Here is a 20,242-nt window from a genome sequence, read left to right as displayed (position 1 = left end):
GTACGCAATGTCGACCTATAGGAATTTGTCTGCAACTACGGATACGAATCCTGTATGTTTCTGTCCGCATTCTGTACGCATCAGATGCTGACTGTATCTATCCGTAATTGCAGATACCGCATCCATCTGCATCTGTATGCAATGCCAACGTATAGGAATCTGTCTGTAACTATACGGATACGATTCCTGTCTGTTTCAGATAGGAGTTGAATATTTCTTCAACGTTGCTGTTATATAGTCGCTGATATAGTCGCTGGTAATGTCTAACGAAATCCTGTTCGCTCTAACAGCAACGTTGAAGAAAAAATTCAACTCCTATCTGAAACAGGCAAAAATCGTATCCGTAGTTACAGACAGATTCCTATAGGTTGCATACAGATGCAGATGGATGCGGTATCCGCAATTACGGATAGATACCGTCAGCATCTGATGCATACAGACTGCGGATAGAAACATACAGGATTCGTATTCGTAGTTGCAGATAAATTTCTGTAGGTCGACATTGCGTACAGATGCAGATGGATGCGGTATCCGCAATTACGGATAGATACCGTCAGCTTCTGATGCGTACAGAATGCGGACAGAAACAGACAAGTTTTTCTATTGCAAAAGCTTATAGATGCTGTATGCCGATAGATTTCCATTAGATACAGTTATACGTCGTTACATTTTCTGTCTGTATTTGCAGATACAATAGTGCTGCTTACAGAAACGGATAGGGCTAGAATTTTCTTTTCAAGCTTGCAGTTACAGCGGATAGGATTTCGTTACATACCGTCAGAAATTCTATCTGTTTCTAACTGTTTCTAACGGTAATTTTTACCAAATTTGTTTATTTGCAGTTACCCTGCCGAAAATGTTCGATTAAAACCGATTAAAACATAATCCGTTTTAATCGGTTTAAATCGGTTTTAATCGGTTCAATCCGCGCCCGGATTAAAAAGTAATCGATTTTAATTCCAAACTAATCAGAATGGGTTTTGATATCGCTTTTGCAGATTATTTCCAATCCGAAATCATTACATTCTAATCCATATTGTTGTCAATCCAAAATAAACACTAATAATCGGATGGATATATAATCCAAAATAATCCGCCTAATTTTGTATATTTCTTTTCAAGAGATGAGTCCGTTTCAATTACAAAAACACCGATTCAATAAAATCGGTTGTAATCCATCTGAATCCGATTTGCTAAGAAAGACAACATTAATCCGTTTTAATTCAAAATTCAGCGATTGCGCGTATGCAATTTCAATCCGTTATAATAATATCCACTTTTAATAATTGAGTTAATTTTGTAATCCGTTTTAATCCAAAATTTACCAATTTCGGGGATAAAAACTAAATTGATTTGAATGCAATAAGAATCAAATTTATATAGTCTGTGATAAAGCAACAGTAATTCGTTTGAATTTGAAATTCTCCGATTTTTCAGATGAAAAGGAAATCGGATATAATGCAATTAAATCAAATTTTTGTTATAATTATATTTGACTGTGTGTATATATAAATAAAAAAACAAAATTGTATTTATTACAAAGTTTTATTTATTATTGAATTTCAAATGTATTCGGAGGTTTGCATAAATATCTACAATATCCAACATCTATGTGAATAAGCTTTGCTTTTGACATCGCTTATGGGAACTATTGAGCTATGTACATAATCTTCTGATTCTATCCTATCCATGTACGACACTTTAAACGGTTTATTGGAACTAATCGTAATTTTTGATATTTGCATGTGGCATTTATTATTTAATAGAATAATGTGCATTATTTGACCATATTCGCCTGAATGTAACTGAATCATTGTATCGTTCGTTCTTTTCGCTTTGCGATATTTCAGGCTGTGAAATACAACGCCTCTAACGATGCATTTTTTATATGCTTTATACATTTTATCATCGCATTTTACGCTATAGCATTTGCCAATAAGAATGACATTGTTGTCATCAGATGTATCGAATTTTGATAAATGTTTATATTGAAATCTGCAGTAGTCAGACACGGCAGAATCATCACAGTAATCTACATTATCCGTTAGAAAGTGCAATATCTCCAAGGACTTTTTCGACATTTGCTGGTCAATTCCGTTTGGACCATTCATACATTGTTTTAATTTATATATATTACTCTCGAAAGACGTAAATGTTGTTGAGGATAACCAAGATTCTCGTTTTTACGATTACTCACCCGAATTGTATTCATCATAATAGTCAGAAAAGTTTGTTCTTTTAAATATATTAATGTTTTGATAGCGAAAATTTTATGTTTATTTTGAAAAAATTGTAGAATAAGATGGAATTTTAATCAATTTGAAAAATTTATTAGTTCATAATAAATTTCAAATCTTAAACGCGTATATCTTGAGATTGCCAGTTACGTCGATTAAAATTCCATCTTATTCTCAATTTAGTTAAAATTGCTGGCGAAGTTAATGTACTTATTTGTTTATTTTGAAGATTTTATTTTCAATTTTAATTGTTTGTATTGCTTAAAAGTTTGAAAATTGATTAAAAACTGCAAACAATACACTCATATTAGGAGTTAATACCTAAATAAACAATAACCACTTGAAGGTTAACGCTTAAATTGTATTTCTTTTGTAAATATTATGCAGTTGAGAAAAAAATAAAGATTTGATTTTAAATAGCTTTATTGTGACTCATGATAACAGCAAATCCTACTCACACTACATAAAATCGATTTACTTTTTATCTGCGAAATGATAACATTTTTTATTAAAAGACATTATTTTTGCCTATGGATTGACTATGGTAAATTCTAGCTAATTCAATTGCATTAAAACAGATTTAATTGTCTATCGCGATGTAATCCGCAAAATCGTGAAATTTCGAATAGCAACGGATTACTTTTATTGTTATTCTCCGACAGATTCACAGCGCATTAAAACCGATTTAAATGTTCGTAAAATAGAATTTCGGATTGCAACGGATTACTTTTGTCATCCTCCGACAGAATCACATCGCATTAAAACCGATTTAATTATAGCTTATGAAATCGTATAATTTCGGATTTAAATGGATGTATATCAAATCCGCCTGAAGCGTACTAAATTCGATTTGACTATTTTTAATCGGTTTTAATACCGTATTTTCGGTGCAGAAATCCCGATCGATTCGGATTACTTTCTTTTTAATCGGTTTTAATCGAACATTTTCGGCAGGGTAGAAGCAACAAAATCATACGTTGCATATTTTGGTAGGGCACGGTTCATAGAATATTTTAAGACCAAGAGAGCCGAGCAACAAATTCTTTTAGTTAGTTTTTAGCTATCAAAGTCGTAGGTAACGGTCGACGCGGAGATAAATAATTTGCTTATTTACAGTTAGGGGCGAGCAAAAAAATCCTAAGTTGCATATTCTGATAGGGCACGGTCCATATAGAATATTTTAAGACCAAAAAGAGCCGAGCAACAAATTTTTATTGCAACAAATTAATAAATTCTATTTCTGAATTTAGTTGATGAATCATTTTTATATGCAATTTATTTTTGCACAATGTGTTTCAAACACCTAACGGTTTTAACAGTTCAGCGCTTACTCGGCATGATTATGGTTTTTTTATGCATTCCTTCACTTAGCCTTCTGCAATTGCATATATAGTTCACTAACAGTATAAATAATAAAAGAAACAAATTGCCAGAACTGCACCTTATTTAAATTTTAAAGAATCGTTTTCCGTTTTACCGACTTCTTACGATATTATCATTTTTATTCACATACTTAGCCATCGTTTTGACTTCTGGCAATTAATATCCAATTTTTTAAGCCTTAAATAATATAAAAACAAAATCGCCAGAACTGCACCTTGTCATTAAAATTTAAACAATTTTTTTACAAATTTACCGACTTCTGACAACGTTTTAGCCCCGCCTTAGACTTCTGGCAATAATTTTCCGTAATTTCTACAGTTAAAAACTACAACTTTACAAAATATCAGAACTGCACTTAAAAATTTTATTTTGATTAAAAATAAACGCGTTTGACCACCCGCCCACGCTTCCTTCCCCGGGAGCGACTTCTGGCTGCAGTGCTACGTGCTTTTCAGATAGTAAGGAGGGTTTTCATATACAAATTTTGACTGCACCATATCATTTTTAATTTTCGTAGCCAGCTCTTAGACTATTACGTCAATTGTAAAACCCCACTTGTGCTACTAAGCTTATCTTTTTTTAATTCATAAAAAAGTTAAATTTAAAATGAAAAAAAGTGTGCAAATTAGAAACTTGCACATTGCTTCCTTATCATTACAGATCGCTACCATTACTCCTATTTTATTTTGCTCATAAAACTTCCTCTATGAGGAAGCCAAACTAATAAATACTAATAATTATGCATCAAATAAAATACAAGCTTCCTCATAGAGAAGCTTTGTGAGCAAAATATTTCATTGGTTGTAAATAAGCATACTAAGACATAGAAATCATTAATTATGCGTAGAAACTTGTTACGCATAATTTCTACGTTTTTCTACGTCTAATTACAACTTAAGCTGACATTTCATGGGCAGTGGAGCAGCAGCAGCAGATCGTACTAATTAGCTACAAAATAGTAGAAGTACTCGAGTTTCTAGAAATTCTCTGTCTTGTAGCCAATCGGTACGATCAACTGCTGCTGCTGCTCCACTGCCCATGAAATGTCATTAAAAAAAATTACCTTTTTCAAAAAAGATAAAAAAAGCGCCAAATACACGCCATGTATTTTGCAAATAAAAAAATCCAACCTAAGTGGTAGTATATATATATATATATATATAGTGATAGTAGTATATATATATATATATATAAAATAATTGTTGTGCAACTACTTTCAAAAAATAAAACCCAAGTGATACATATTTTTGTGCTCCCATTCAAGGGTCTTTCTATTCCAATCCAAGTAGTAGCTTTAATTCTTCTTAACAAAATTATAATATTACAGTGAATTATTTTAATCACAAAGAATTAAAAAAGTAACAGTAAAAAATAAAAATATTTAATTAAAATAAAATAAATAAATTTTTTTTGTAAAAGAACTTGGCACTCCTTTTTTACTCCCGTCGCATTCTTTCCTAAATTATGTTTATTGTTTTTTTATTCAATCGAAAAATTTGATACTAATGTTTAGTACTAATGTTTAAATTTCGAAGTTTAACAGCGCTAAGTTTTTTTACAAGAAAAATTTATTTATTTTATTTTAATTAAATATTTTTATTTTCTATTGTTACCTCTTAAATTCTTTGTGATTAAAATTATTTTTTGTAATATTATAATTTTTTGTTAAGGAGAATTAAAAAGCTATTACCACTTGGGTTGGAATAGGAAGACCCTCAGAAAGAAAATTGTCGCTCATATATTCCGTTTGTTTATAATTAATACTTAAAACATCACGATGTCGGAATTTTATTATAAACATTGTATTACGTGTCTTTTATATGTTATGTATGATGAAACTTACGGTGTTAAGTTGTGCTGGATCAGGACCAGCGATTAAGAATAATACAGTGACGCAAATAATTTGAGTCATCGCATTGTCATTACACAACGTTCTTGCTACCGTAACAGTCGCTAAGGATTGTGGAAAAACATCATACGTTTCACGCTCTCGTAGAATTTCCTGGAACGAATAAAACCAGCAATACAAGTATTAGCTCGTAATAGCTAAGAATATTTTTAGCGCATTAAATAATAAAAATTATGAAATTATTTAATCTTGTATTTTAAACGCTATTGCTTGCAATAAAAAGTCACAGATTTTGGCAGTTACCTTTATTGTTGGAAGTATGGTAATTAATTCATTAAGTGTGGGTGATACTTTCATCCAAAAAGAAGCTGGAGCTAGACAAATAGCCATTTTTATTTTCATGTTGTATTCCGGTCTTGATGACAGAAAAGTGAATAACGCAGTACCCCCCATTGAATGACCGATATAGTATAAATCTTTTTGCTTTGTATAATTGAAAATGTAATCGAACATGGCCGGCAGATCTTTTGTTCCAATCTCGTGAAAGCTGAAAAATAAGAATTATGACGATATATTTAACAAAACATATTTTCTCGCTCCCCTTCCCTCCTCCCCCCCCCACCCGTTTGACAAATGCACGCAATCAATTTACAGTGAGAAAAAGATTAAAAAATAAAAGAATTACAATCGGGCTAATAAAGAGAATACTATGCAAACTTTAACGTTTACAAAACGTGTTATAAAAATTCCTTCTTTCATTTTCATATATGCTTTCGTCTTCATTGCATATTCTTTTAGAAATTTTTAACTTTATATTCATATCACTTGGTAAGTATAAGTACCTACACTTTATTCAGTACAAGTAACGAATACTTTATCATTTTGCTTCATAAATATCTCATTTTTCAGGTAGGTCGTACACTTTCAATTTAAAATGGATTTTTAAACTTGAGGTCTGATGTTCCCCCAAAATAATTTTTAAATTTTAATATTAACGTTTACCTATACTGCCAGAATTTGGGATCGTATGTCGTCATATTTACGTGTGATCTGCAGTAACTATTTCCTCTCACATTTCCAATCCATACATCATATCCTTGATCTGCCAGTAAAAATGCTGTAACACAAAAAATAATAATAAGTTATATTAGTGCGCTATATAGAGAATGTACTAAATTCCAGGAAATGTACATCGTTATTTTTTTCTAAAATTTAAAATTAATTTTTCAAAAATATCTTTATATTTCTAAATCTTTTAATACTTTAATATTTGATTGAGGTTCAGATTATTCTATTTAATTCCACTTTAAATTGAAAAATAACTAACGTCCTATTATTTCTTTGTAATCCTCTTTGAAATCTAACTCATAAAAAATTGCCTCTTTATTTTCAGTAGCTTGAAATAAAATTTATATTAAAATAATATTAAATATTATTACCTGGACATTTTTGTATATAAAAAGAAAGATTTGACTAAAATTTATAAAAGGACATATTTACAAAAACATCGATGCATTAATAATTTTCAAGTTATAAGATTTGAAGGTGGAATCTTCGGTTCTTCACAAAAATGCTATATGGTGAAATTTTACACGATGTTTTGAATTGATTCGCACGTTACGTTAACAACTACATGTTATCAGTAAATACGTACCAAGGTCTTTACCAGGACCGTACAGTACCCAACTATCAGATGAAGCCAAAATGCCATGTTGTATGAATACAATTTCCTTCTTTTTCTTGTTATCCAACAATGGACTACCAGGTATCCTGTGTATTTTCAAATTGTAACCATCCTCCGTTGTCACGTTATGCTCCTCAGCGGGATAATCATATTGTTCTACCAGGCCAATCTATGTAAAAGAATAGCATAATATATAACATCCACAAAATATCATCGTTTCATCTCTATTTCAATTTCGATTTTTTTTTTAAATTAAGTAAAAAAATATTTATACAACATTTAGAGACTTTTGGCTTAACAATTCAAGACGCGGTGAAATTGTATAGTTTAATCTATATTCTATATTAAATTGAATATATAATCTATATTAAATTGTAAAAACAATTAATTTTCACTCACAAAATCCAATACTTTTCCACTGTCCATTCTTTCAACTTGATCTATTTTTCTTACTCTCACTAAACCAGGGTCCTTAGGGAAGAGAAAATTTAGAAATTCGTTTTGAAGAAACAATGGTATGCCCTGCGATCTTTCTTCTGAGAACGTCGTAATAATTAAAAATGCAAGCAACATGGATTTCATACCTGATGTCATCATATCAACTGCAAGGTAGATTATAATAAAATTCTTAACTGTCGGCAATGTTACTTGAAATACTTTTCGTGAGGCAACTGCAATGAGAAACAAACACGCCGCGATAAGTACTGAGTCGACAATAATTAAAAAAAGACGTTATTTTAACACTTTTAATTTTCTTTTGTAGAAATGATAAAGGTAGTTAATTATATTAAAATTTTCTACAAACATGGATTTGTGAAGAAAATAATTGAAATGCATATGCACAAACACATTTAAATTTTTATAAATTTTCCAATAGAAACTATTAATGTCAAATTTTATATAAATATAATTCAAAGTGGAGTCAGGTACGAAATAAATAAAATATGGAAAATTTAATGTATAATGTAATATATAATATGTACAAAGTACACTAGCGAAAATGAAAACTAGAATAAAGAGAAGAATAGATGAGATGGATAAACTTCCATAAAACCATCCTTGATTTTTAAAAATCTAGACACGTTTTATAAGAATAATAACAGATTCATAAATAATCTTCATAAATATTTCGGACTTCTAAAATTATATATGTTAAGTAAATCCTTTGAAGAGAAAAGTTAATTCTACACCGTTCTCTTGCTTAATATAAAATTCTTTAATAAAAAGTTGGTACAAATTCTATATGTTTGTAATAATGTCTATGTTCGCTATTTACAAACATGTTAATATCAAAATATTCTTTCTATGTATGATACATCGAAATATACATTACTTGTTAAGAAAATTGAAGAAGATTATAAAAGGAAACGTCTTTTGTCGTGTATGACAAAAGAATCCTTAAGTATTACGACAGCGATTTGCATGCTTATCGCAGCCCACGTATATATTCCACGAAGACACAATATGCGCCTAGTATACGAGATAATATAAAACTACAAAGAATCTCACCAGTTGCGTTCTTTAAAATATATATACTCAGTACGTGTGCAGTGACGAAACTTGAGATTTTCGCCCTTCCGTAGTTTCTTTTAGTTTCTTTTATAGCGTTTTCGATTTGCGACTCAAACCGACTCGGGTCGCATCATGTATACAGGACTCTAGCATCATTGACGTGGAATACATACATATCTATGTATGTATTCCACGTCCATTGATGCGACCCGAGTCGGGTCGAGTAGTAAATCGAAAACGCCATTAGTCTTTCCACTATTTCAAATAGTACAAAATAATACATATATTCATGTAAATTTTGAAAAACTTTTTTTTTTCTTTACTCCCTATTTTCTCAATAAAGTTGAACAAACTTTTAAGGTTGCCGAAACTTTTTAATGGAATAATAAAAACAATAGTAAAAAATATTACGTTGCAAAATTAGTTTCTTTTTTTATTAAGAATTTGTATACAAATTTCTTGTTCTGCTCAAAAGTTTATTCTTTGAATATTAAGTACTGTAATTTCTAGCTCCGTTACTGTATTAACTAACAATTACGAAATCATATAATGACCTTGGTTGTCAAGGTTATTTATATTCTATAGTCTGATCATTGACTTTTATCCTCTAAAAGAGAATAACACTTCCATTAATAATCAACATTTAGAATAATAATAGCGACGCAAGTAACCATAACAATAGTAGAATTTGAACTCATCATTGTCTAACTGAGACTGATTGATTATTTTGTTATGATAAACTATGTATACAAAATGAACCGACCGGTATGTATGAAATGATATATGCGTGAGCATCTAAAGAAATATAAAATTTAAAAGTAAGTTAGTTTTAAGATAGTTTATAATAGATTCTGTGTTACATTATTCAATTATAGGATTCAAATTTTTTGAAAATTTTACAAATTTTATTTTTCAATTTCATATTTAATTTCATATTCACTATCTCGTGATAAATATTTAAAAAACAATTGAACCGGATGTCGCCCGTACGTATATAAGTTAGTTTTAATTTCCATTAATTTCCTTTATATTCTTATATCTAAACTTTTAAAATCGCTGCATTTTTTAAGTTCTTAACTGTCTACATTTAAAAATCTTAAAAAATTATTTTATTCACACTTTTATTTTAGAAATATTACACATGTATAATCAAATAAAAATTATCAATGCAATACCACAGAGACACAAAGATCTCTGTAAGCACAAACGTATGCGCTTGTTGATGTCTATAATATCGCGCAAATGTATAAACCTGAACATTATATATATATATGATTGTATGTACAAAGTATTTAAATATATATTATATGCAATTTAATGATTATATATAATATATAATATAATATTATATATACATACATATATATATATATATATATATATATATATATATATATATATATAATATTCACACATGTATAGTTTTTATATTGTGTGAGTATTTTAACTTCGCATTGCACTAGTCGAAAATACAAATTATCTCTGAGAACACCATTGTGTAACATTCAATTGTTATGTCGCATCTTGTCGCAATACTAGATGAATTAGATGGACGTCAACCAAGCAGTTCAAAGTCTTCATCAGATGTGTCGTATTGACGTTCAATGTGCTCAAAGTCCACAACTGCACAAAGAATTATATTTGTATAATAATTGCTTGTAAATAAATTTTATTTTCTATTTACAAATCAGTTATCCATAATCGAATCTATTTTAAACCGACAAATATAAAAATTTGTGCTTGTAAAGGTTTCTATTTTGATACAAAACCAAATAATTAATTATCATTACTAATTATGCTAATTCATAAACAAAGCATGTAATAATAAATATAAAAGTGTGTGTATATACATATATATATAAGGGAGACCGGGGCTAACTCGACACTATTTTTTCAAAGGCAATTTTTAATATTTGATTAAAATTTTTAGGCAAATTCAATGGTATATAGTATATATTTAAAGAGTGTTCCTTCAGGTACAAAATTGATTCAGAAAGTTTTGCTGTATGGCTTTGTTTTGCCGCCAGGAAAGGAAAAGTGACGCAAGGACAAATTTTCGAATTGAAAAATGCCGGGGCAAACTCAACACTTTGTCTCTGATCGACACAATTTGATCTGGAACTCATTTTTTACTGTCTGAAAATGAAAATACATTGTTTATTGTGTATTTAAAAAGTATAAAAATTCGGAATAAAGTAGCTAGAACAATCATTAAAAATAATGAGAACAAAAATTGTTGAACTTTCAATTATCTTCATCTAAACTCATGTCTGAAAAACAATTAATGCAGGTAAACTCGCGATCGGACGTGCGCATACATTTGTCATGAGCCATATGGCTGCATGACAAGCATCGTTTGTTACTGGGAGTCGACGAAACGGCGTGATGTTGACTTTGCCCCGGACGACGTTTTTCACTTTTGTCACTTCAAAAACATGAAAATTTTGAAAATATCCAAAAACAATTATCGGATTCATATAGAGCATCAAATTTCCCATGAAAATCACTTACATACAGGTTTGCAAGAATAAAGCTCGATTAAAGAGTAGAAATTTTCGAGAGATCAGAAAAATTACTTTTCATCATCAAAAACGTTTATGTCGCGCTAAAAATTACACCATAACTCAGAATGTCATCAAATCCCGTTGATAATACTAGCACATAAAGACGCATTTACAGTAGGAAAGGCAAGTTTCTACGATAGATTTAAATTAGCAAAAAGTCTAGTGTCAAGTTTGCCCCGATGTCGAGTTAGCCCCGGTCTCCCCTATATATCATCCATTTCTCTATTATAACAGAATTCATCTGTTCTGTCCTTTTCTATTCGATCCATTTTATACCAAAATATGCGAGAATAAAATATAAAATATCTCAAATTAATGATTTTTTACTTTATCTTAATACTTTTATATGCAGAAGTAAATTGTATTATGTAAAAAAAAATCAGTTTTATTTTAAAATATATCAATAACATTCTTTTGTCGTAAAACATATTATGTAATATTTCTCCCTTAAAAATATACTTTTATTTCAAATATTTTAAAATAAGAAACAACTGAAATATATTATTTATTAAATAATACATTAAAATCCTCTCTATTCTAATATACATTTTGTAATAAAACATTTTCTTATTTATATATTTTTATTTTTTAAACGTTTTTTTACGTTTATAAGTTGCTATTTGTGATAACTTAGATACTTACAACTGGAAGCTGCTATCGCTTCCGAAACAGCATCTTCTGCTGGTGACCAGTGTGCCAAACGCTCTGTGCATAGCTCAAATAATGGCTGCTTTTCTGGCAAAATTAATTCTTCTTGCATTGATTTACATAGAGACTTAAATTCCTTTTCTGTGGCACAAAAGAAGCACTGAAATATATATTATAGATTAGTTATTAATATATTAATAATATGTAATCTTAACAGTACCATATGTAATTTAATATACATATGTGTATTTATATAATGTAACAAAAAAAACATAATAATCAATTATATTTCTAATATTCAATAACTATTATTTTTAAGTTCTAGTTCTATTTTATATATTAAATGTTAAAGACGTTATATTGTACCAATATTCTCTCCCTCTCCCTCTCCCTCTCCCTCTCCCTCTCTCTCTCTCTCTCTCTCATAGAGCAACTCTAAAATTTTTTATCTCTTGCTGACTTTTATAATAAAAGCCAAATCATATACTAACAAGCGCCACAGAAGGATCCATGTCCGTAACAGGAATACGACTAGCTGATTTGCAGTGATATGTACTATCCATTTCAATTTCTTCTTCGTTCATCTTATCTTCAATGCTACCTGACCTCTGAGTAGTATGAGGATCTAAATAGATCACCTCATCTCCTAAAAAATATTCATTTTATGCATTTCTTTGGAGCAACTTTCATAAACTTTATATCTTCCTTTCTTTGTAAAATGTGGCAATAAAAGTTACAAACCTACACAGCCTATAAAATATAAAGCAAGATTTGGTTTTCCTCCAATCACTCCGAGAGATTGTGAGATCTTAAATGATGTCTGAAAAAAATTTGTATACAAATCCACAATCTGTATTTTAAACTATTATAAATATGTATATATTTTAGTATATATGTCAACATATCATCAATATTTTGATGTACATGGTGTTTCTTAAAGACCGCTCACTACATAGCATTATTCCTTATAAAAAATTAAGTCGAAAAGTCTGAGCCATTTTCCTCCATAATACTTAATAAAGCTGTAACTATTGAGTAAAGTCAGTCTATTCAGTGTCGTTCTTTAGCTGGACGTAGTATGCGCTCACGGGTATTGCCAGGCACGTGACTCACTGACGTACGGCCAGCTAAAGGGCAACACTGAGTGGACTGACTTTACTCAATAATTACAGCTTTATTAAGCATTATAGAGAAAAATGAGTCTCGACTTTTCAACTCAATTTTTGATAAGAAATAACATTATGTAGTTAGTGGACGGTCTTTAAGAAACATCCTGTATATAGTAACATATTTTCATACAACTACCTGAATTATTGAGATGTTTTTAAATTTTATATATGTTTAATATTTACATACATACACGGAAATAATATATACATAAAAATTGTTACCTTAAGTCCATTAATGTATACAGGATTAATTTCGCTAAGTCCAAGGCGTAGCGGGATTAATAATAACAAAGGCTTCCATTGGCTAGGTGCTCTTAGAGGAATTTCTCCATCTGCCTCTGCTGTCACACCACCTTCTACTCTACATTGCCTTACTGTATAAAATTAAATTGATTCAAATAATATGTAACGTTTTATTATCATGATTGGTTAATTATAAAATATTTAATTATCAGTTTTCCTCTACATAATAATAGTCAAGAAACTTTTGTATTTAGCTTTTTTCTATTTGTAATTTTGAAAACAATTAAGAATATGCAGGGTGCAGAAAAACTAAAAGTACAAGCTTCTAGGCCGGTATTCATAGTCTTTAAGATCGTCTTAAGTAATGTCTTAAAACTCTAATACGGCTCTGTGATTGGTTCATGACATCTTAAGATTGAACTTAAGATGGTCTTAAATAAGTATGAATACCAGCCCTAGAGATGGTAGAGAGCACTGGATGGTAAGAATCCCTATAGTGCCTAAGCAAAAAGGAAGCATTTCCGGGAATTTTCATCTTTACGCACGGCTTGCACACCTTATTTTATGTTGCAAGTGCCTGGAAAGTGGTCTATCACGCACGCGTAGCGTGCGTAATGGGCCACTTTCCATGCACGTGTTGCATAAACGTTTATTCCAGTCTCTTCTACCATCTCTAGAAGTTTGTATCTTCAGTTTTTCTGCATCCTGTATATACGTAATAGAATCAATGTTTTACATTGTAATCAATATGTAATGCATTGATATGTGTTTGATTCTTATTTATAATTAGTCTTATAATTAGTAGATTTAAGGTTTTTATTTTTAATTTCATTTTTTAACATTTCTTTTTTAATTATATAAACAATTGTAATTATTACTTATTATTTTTAATTAACTTTAATACACTAACTATATACTTACAAATATCATTAACTATTAATGTATTGTCTAGTGCAACATGTATAGTAAGAGAGCTCCATTCATCATACACAACCAATTTTCTAAAAGAAAAATTAGCTTTATTAAAAAGTAGATTTATTAAAATAGTTCATTAAACTGCATAAAATGTTCTCTCAAAATTTATTTCAACAATTTTTATTCAATATGTTATTAAGATGATTTCTCAAATCGTACATAGTGTACAGAATAGACTTGTTTTAAATTAAAATTTTATTGAAATTTCTTCAATAATATACATACTTTAATACTTGTGCAATAGTATTAGGACCAAACCATTGTCCAACTTCCTTTCCTTCGGATGCACCCATCAATGCAATTTGATGAATGGAGAAAGCAGCTGCCCTCTTGTCCTCAAAGCGCCTTAAAATTTTCAGGTATGTCTTATTTTTTGTTTCTGGCATCCACTGCCAATCTTTACCTGCATCATAAGTAAAAGGTTACATAATGATCTAGAAGTGATTTTATTTCCGTAATTATATGTTTCTTATAACAGTTATAACTAACAGAACAACTGGGAAGTTTTTTATGTGCAAAAATAAATCATGAAAATAAAGAATAAGATTTTCTTGCCAAGATTTTCTTGAGGGAGAAGAAACTTAAAAAATTATAAAATTAATGTTCATTTCTTCTTGAATGTTTGAATAATCAATAATGGTCTTACAACATATATTGTTGAACTTGTTTCGATAGTGACAAAGGAAGAAAGGAAATTTTGATTGTAATAAATTAAATTATTATCTATATAATTAAAGTATGCATGATTACCTAAGTGTAATGTAATTAAGGCTTGGGCCAGAACCATTTGCCCACATCTCAACATACAACCCCAACCCTTGTCAGACGTGAATGTTGAATTACAGCCACCAATGGGAATAAAGCCCTTACGATAGGTGAACCATAGTTTGGATCGAATGTCCCTGCGTATTGCATCGAGCTCTAAAATTTAACACCTTACAATCTACTTCGTCAAAAATATCCGCACTTGGACCATTTATTAGACCTTTTATAGCATTGTATTTCCTGCCAAGAATCCAGATTGGCTCGTCTGTTTGCGGTATATCTTCTGCTTCATCGGGAACATTTGGAGTAAACAGAGTATCCATTATTACTGTTTTCACAGTTAACACCTAGAAAATAAAGAAATATAATGTTACAATGTAGGATTCAATTTAAAAAATACGATGATGTATATGACACATGCGCATAAATTTAAAAAAGTGATTTAATTATTGTTCTTGCATGAATCTATTTACAAATAACCAATACAATGGACAATATGTTAAACTGGCATTTAACTTAGTTAAATTAGCATTTTAAGGTTAATTATTCATTGTTATTGGAGTACTTTGAAGATTTATACGCGAAGGAAATGCTCCAAATCGCTTGCAATTTTTATTACAACAAAATGCAATAATTAATCTAACAATTGATTGATGATTAATTAATCCTATTCGTGTCTATTAAGTGAAAAAGAATAGCTTCTCATACAGTTGCTTTGTAACGTGAAGGAAGGGAAGGAAGGTTAGGAATCAGACAATCCTGCTTGTATATACACCTTCAACACACCCAGTAACATTGGTCATCGCATTCGCGTCGTCCTTATGGGCGAGATTAGACGCGCCATTCAAAGTCAACAAAAGATATCGCGGATGACAATAAAACAAATGTTTTATGTTCAATTGTTCAATAGACAGACGGAAGTCGAATTCGATGATGGCGCTTCTTCGACATTTTTAAGCAAGGAGCACTTCTGCACAACGCATAATGCGTAAAGCCCGTGGCACATAGAAAAACTTAAACAGTAAAACTCAAGCAGTAAGCAAATCAGCCAATCACAGTCAAGAACTTAAGGCACGGCCCTAAGCGGTAGCGAATCCATACCGTTGATTTCTTACTGCTTAAGTTTTACTGCTTAAGGGTGCCGTCCCATGGCGCGTATTGCGATACGCGCGTATCGGGCGTATCGAAGTCTGCGGCCAATCACAGACGATCCGCCGATTTTGGTACGCCGAAATTTGCTCCTAAACGTCCCATGGAGCGGATTTCATCAGATTAAGCGTAAGCGGACCAGCGGATCGCCAATCACAGAATCTTTCCGATAGAGCCCTTTCAAAGATTCCGTTGAAACGGATCCGTGATTGACGATCCGCTGGTTACGCTTCCGCTTTATCCGCTCCATGGGACGGTAGGACCGTTTGGCGACGCGTACTGAACACACGCACACAAACACGCTTGTGACGCATGCACCTAAAAGGGCAAACGTCATAACCTCCAAAGTGAAGCCAGTTGTACGGCAAAAAATCTATGTTGAGATCGAGATCGCCAAGGTATTCGCCACCGCTTAATCTAGATCCAAATCACCTAGATTACCCCGAGAACAGTGTCACCACGTCGATTTACATTTCAGATCCAGATCGCCCTCGTTTTCTCCTCGAAGAGGATCATTTCGCTTGCATTCGCCGAAGAATTTTTGTGACTTTTGCGTGACATCGGTGTACGGCAGTGTCGAGATCAAGATCGCCAAGGTCATCGCCAAGGTATTCGCCACCGCTTAATCTAGATCCAAATCACCTACGTTACTCCGAGAACAGTGTCATCATGTCGATTTACGTTTCAGATCCAGATCGCCCTCGTTTTCTCCTCGAAGAGGATCACCTCGCTTGCGTTCGTCGAAGAATTTTTGTGACTTTTGCGTGACATCGGTGTACGGCAGTGTCGAGATCAAGATCCCTACTCCGAGTCAAATACGCCGGTGATCTTTGAGCTTTGCCCTCTTCCCCCCATTCGAGGAGTATAATCATTTATACTCTCGTGTCTAAAACTTGTTTTCGTAATTAATTATTAATTAAATTTATAATAATATATTATCTTAGTATTATGTTAGCCTTTTTTTCAACAACGTTATTTCAAAATATATTTTTATCTTCTACTGTAATTCATTTTCTACTTTGTTCTAGATTTTTATATTAGCATCACATTACTTTTAATGTCATTATTTTCTCTTATTTTCTATGCCTGCGCACAAATTGAGTTGTATTAAATATATTTATTCAAAATTGTGTTATAATTAATGCTTATATACCTGATATGGCGTTTAATTAACAAAGAAGCCAGTATAGTCTAGAATAACAAATATGTAGATAGTAACAAATAAGATAGCAGTAATAAATTTGCGAAGAGTGAATCAGTGACAATAACTCAGTTAATCAGATTTATTTTTATTACAAGTAATCATTACAATATATATCACTGATTGAGAATACGTTTTACAGCGAATAGTATCACAACACAAAATATACAGAGAAAGTGCGGACGAGCGTTCATTTACAGCGCCGAGAAAGAAATCAATCTCACTCACACCTTTATGAACCAAATTACTTTCATTAATCGATATTATGCTAGCGACGGCGACATAAAACATCATGGACATTCCTGTAATGGCCATAATAGCAGAGCGCAAATCATCTGATACATTGGACGTGACAGCGGAGCTAATAAGTTGTGTATCTTCTGGAAAAAAAGGATAATGAAATCAAAATGATAGATTTCGATGCCTTAATGATGCGTTATATCTGATTAAAAGCGTGAAACGTACCGCTCAATCTCCCGACTAGTTCTCCCGTACTTTCTCTGTCAAACATTGCCGTTTCCTGTTGAAGGATAGCGGCGTACGCCTGTTTCCTAAGGGACTGCGTGATTCTGTGCCCCGCCGTCGACATTAGACAAACTCTGCCAAAGTTGCTCACACACCGCCTATGAGAAATATCACAAAGAGAGCAAGCGGGGGCGGCCAGCGAAAGTAAAGTCTTCAATTCCGAGCGTCTCTTCGCCTTAACCGCATGTACTACGGGCATAGATGCGTCGGACCGGATAGCGTTGGTCGTATAGTGTCTCAGTCCGATGAACACGCGGCCCTTCCTCGAGAATCTGACAATCCTGCTTGTGTCGGCCTTCGATTCGGGTTAACCTAAACACAAAACAGTGTCACTCAGGATTTCATTGGAACATCGTGACTACGCATATGTACGATCGAATACGTACGATCAGCTTTGCGGGAAACTGTCCAAATTCTCCTGAGTATTCTGTTGTGTATTAGATCGCAATAATTCCTAATTGCACGCACCTCGTATGTAAATACTCCGTTTCTTCTCTTTTCTCTACTGCTCTAGTGCCACTAGTGCACTTTCTACACTCAATATGGCACCTGAACCCAAGAAGGAGGGCTCGACCCACACGTACGTTACGATGGAACTGTGTGAGTGTGCGATCCGCTCAAACAATGTTCAAAAGATTGTTAAGCGTATCAAAAACGGCGGATCGTCTGTGATTGGTCGCAGAGTCGATACGCCCGATACGCGCGTATCTCGATACGCGCCATGGGACGTCAGCCTAAGTTTTTCTATGTGCCAAGGCCCTAAGAGCCACCGCACAAGACTCTCGTATGGTTACGTAGCGTAACGTAACGTGAGTCAACGCACAAAAAACGTATCGGTTAGCGTTTCCGCACAAGCTCTCGTATGGTAACGTAACGTAGATCAACGCACAAGAAACGTATAACGCCGTAACGGCCGTAACCAATACGTTTCTTGTGCGTTGGCTCACGTTATGTTACGCTACGTGACCATACAAGAGTCTTGTGCGGTGGCTCTTAAGGTTGTATGACCCCTTAGAAGAAAAAATGCCAAATTTTTCAAACTTTGTCAGGTGATGAGTATTATAATAATAAAGCATTGTGCCAAGTTTGAACAAGTTTGCGAGGCCCGTTCAAAAGTTATAACAATTTGAATTTAACATGGGCTCTTACGGGAATTCATCAAGTTTCACTATTTTTTCAACTTTATTTGAGAAATTAATATCGAAGAAAATATGGCATCCTTTTAAAACTTTGCAGAAATATTAATAAACATCTTTCAAACAAATTAGAACCAAAAAAATTATGACTTCGAGGATATTTTCTGAAATATTGAATAAAAAGCAAACAGAGAACAGTCTCGCTTGGTCTCGCTGAACTCGTAAGTACAGAGATCCGGCAACAGCGCACTATGACGTCACATTAGAACCTCTCTCTCCGTCACTTTCCGTAAAGGATAACAAATACTACAGAGGTCCGTTACTTTTTCCAATAGAGCCTCCTGTGTATCGAAAATGTGCTCTGAGCACGTGTAATATACAGACGCATCGTTTGAGGTTAGTTTTCGCTTGCGCTACGAAAATGCCGAAAGTAAAACGTTACATGTGGAAAGGAAAAGTTGTCACTGAAAAAGTGTACAATCAACGGTTAGCACAGATAATACTGGGAAACGTAATTTGAAGACACGAGTCGAAACCACACCAGATGATTGTAACAATTCCATGGCACATGTAACGTTTTACTATTGGCATTTTTGTAGCGCAAGCGAAAACTAACCTCAAACAATGCGTCTGTATATTACACGTGCTCGGAGCACACTTCGCGTTCACGCAGCTGATGTCGAGTGAGATCAATGCTACCAACTTACAGAAAATGCGACGTTGTCGCGATCAAAATACTTTTTTATGAGAGCTATTGTATTTAATTTATTAATAAATGACGTAAATAAATAACGTAATATAATTTTATTAGTATTTTTAAACAGTAATTACTATGTTTTGTTACTTTTTAAAGATTTTCACACTTTCAGATTTTCGTTTGTGTCAGTTGCAAGTCAGGTACAGTCTTTCTAAAAATCATTAAAAGTAAAAGTTTATATACGAAAAAATATGCATAAAAATGTCTCTATAGCTCTTAAAAACACAAGCAACCGTTATTTTAATAAAATATTAATATAAATATTACTTTCCAGTAAAGAATATCTTCTTAAATATGCTAATTAGCTTTATGTTACGTTTCTTAAACTTTTGGCAGAGATCTTACGGGTCATACAACCTTAAGCCATCGTACACAAAATGCATGGCTTAGCATAAGCGTAGCATAAGATCGCTAAACCAATGAGCATCTAGCATAAAGTCGCCAT

General features: G+C 32.3%; 3 protein-coding genes across 8 annotated transcripts; all 3 read right to left on the bottom strand.

The window, feature by feature from the left end:
- Positions 1-5,306: 5,306 nt before the first annotated feature.
- Positions 5,307-8,725, bottom strand: LOC112453420 (lipase 3-like). 2 transcript variants are annotated; one of them, XM_025014204.1, is made up of 6 exons: positions 8,487-8,725; positions 7,553-7,755; positions 7,124-7,322; positions 6,472-6,586; positions 5,773-6,016; positions 5,307-5,622 (listed from the first exon to the last, which is right to left on the bottom strand). In XM_025014204.1, exons 2-6 carry the CDS (start codon positions 7,748-7,750, stop codon positions 5,437-5,439), a joined length of 942 nt encoding a protein of 313 aa, XP_024869972.1. In that variant the 5' UTR covers positions 7,751-7,755; positions 8,487-8,725; the 3' UTR covers positions 5,307-5,436. The 2 variants fall into 2 exon arrangements, with proteins under 2 accessions (XP_024869972.1, XP_024869971.1); XM_025014203.1 differs by having other exon boundaries at positions 5,310-5,622; positions 7,553-7,824; positions 8,487-8,721.
- Positions 8,726-10,080: 1,355 nt separating this feature from the next.
- On the bottom strand, positions 10,081-16,109 carry LOC112453422 (cysteine protease ATG4B-like). Of its 3 annotated transcripts, none has more exons than XM_025014209.1 (10): positions 15,805-16,084; positions 15,250-15,376; positions 15,015-15,185; positions 14,490-14,667; positions 14,211-14,290; positions 13,269-13,420; positions 12,619-12,697; positions 12,369-12,523; positions 11,872-12,037; positions 10,081-10,288 (listed from the first exon to the last, which is right to left on the bottom strand). In XM_025014209.1, exons 1-10 carry the CDS (start codon positions 15,823-15,825, stop codon positions 10,221-10,223), a joined length of 1,197 nt encoding a protein of 398 aa, XP_024869977.1. In that variant the 5' UTR covers positions 15,826-16,084; the 3' UTR covers positions 10,081-10,220. The 3 variants fall into 3 exon arrangements, with proteins under 3 accessions (XP_024869977.1, XP_024869978.1, XP_024869979.1); XM_025014210.1 differs by having other exon boundaries at positions 10,221-10,288; positions 15,816-16,109; XM_025014211.1 differs by having other exon boundaries at positions 10,221-10,288; positions 15,738-15,819.
- A 1,334-nt stretch (positions 16,110-17,443) lies between these two features.
- On the bottom strand, positions 17,444-18,577 carry LOC112453421 (ATP-binding cassette sub-family B member 10, mitochondrial-like). 3 transcript variants are annotated; one of them, XM_025014207.1, is made up of 3 exons: positions 18,291-18,577; positions 17,845-18,216; positions 17,444-17,756 (listed from the first exon to the last, which is right to left on the bottom strand). In XM_025014207.1, exons 2-3 carry the CDS (start codon positions 18,101-18,103, stop codon positions 17,452-17,454), a joined length of 564 nt encoding a protein of 187 aa, XP_024869975.1. In that variant the 5' UTR covers positions 18,104-18,216; positions 18,291-18,577; the 3' UTR covers positions 17,444-17,451. The 3 variants fall into 3 exon arrangements, with proteins under 3 accessions (XP_024869975.1, XP_024869973.1, XP_024869974.1); XM_025014205.1 differs by having other exon boundaries at positions 17,444-17,759; positions 18,291-18,483; XM_025014206.1 differs by having other exon boundaries at positions 17,444-17,759; positions 18,373-18,479.
- Between the last annotated feature and the right edge of the window lie 1,665 nt (positions 18,578-20,242).

The sequence above is a fragment of the Temnothorax curvispinosus genome, unplaced genomic scaffold (assembly GCF_003070985.1).
Source record: "Temnothorax curvispinosus isolate PA1 unplaced genomic scaffold, ASM307098v1 QBEX01004322.1, whole genome shotgun sequence".
Classification (NCBI taxonomy): Eukaryota; Metazoa; Arthropoda; class Insecta; order Hymenoptera; family Formicidae; genus Temnothorax; species Temnothorax curvispinosus.
The sequence above is the reverse complement of the archived record's forward strand: the minus strand, read 5'-3'. Positions and strand labels throughout refer to the sequence as shown.

Excerpts from the sequence above, each read along its gene's own strand:
- LOC112453422 (XM_025014209.1), bottom strand. The coding sequence starts at position 15,825 with ATGTTACTGGGTGTGTTGAAG. Across the intron at positions 15,186-15,249 it reads GAAATACAATGCTATAAAAG|AGCTCGATGCAATACGCAGG; the intron begins GTCTAATAAATG and ends GTTAAATTTTAG. Across the intron at positions 14,668-15,014 it reads CTTAATTACATTACACTTAG|GTAAAGATTGGCAGTGGATG; the intron begins GTAATCATGCAT and ends CTTATGATGCAG.
- LOC112453420 (XM_025014204.1), bottom strand. The coding sequence starts at position 7,750 with ATGATGACATCAGGTATGAAATCCATGTTGCTTGCATTTTTAATTATT. Across the intron at positions 6,587-7,123 it reads CGGTCCTGGTAAAGACCTTG|CATTTTTACTGGCAGATCAA; the intron begins GTACGTATTTAC and ends TTTGTGTTACAG. Across the intron at positions 6,017-6,471 it reads CCCAAATTCTGGCAGTATAG|CTTTCACGAGATTGGAACAA; the intron begins GTAAACGTTAAT and ends CTTATTTTTCAG.
- LOC112453421 (XM_025014205.1), bottom strand. The coding sequence starts at position 18,103 with ATGCCCGTAGTACATGCGGTTAAGGCGAAGAGACGCTCGGAATTGAAG. Across the intron at positions 17,760-17,844 it reads ACTAGTCGGGAGATTGAGCG|AAGATACACAACTTATTAGC; the intron begins GTACGTTTCACG and ends CTTTTTTTCCAG.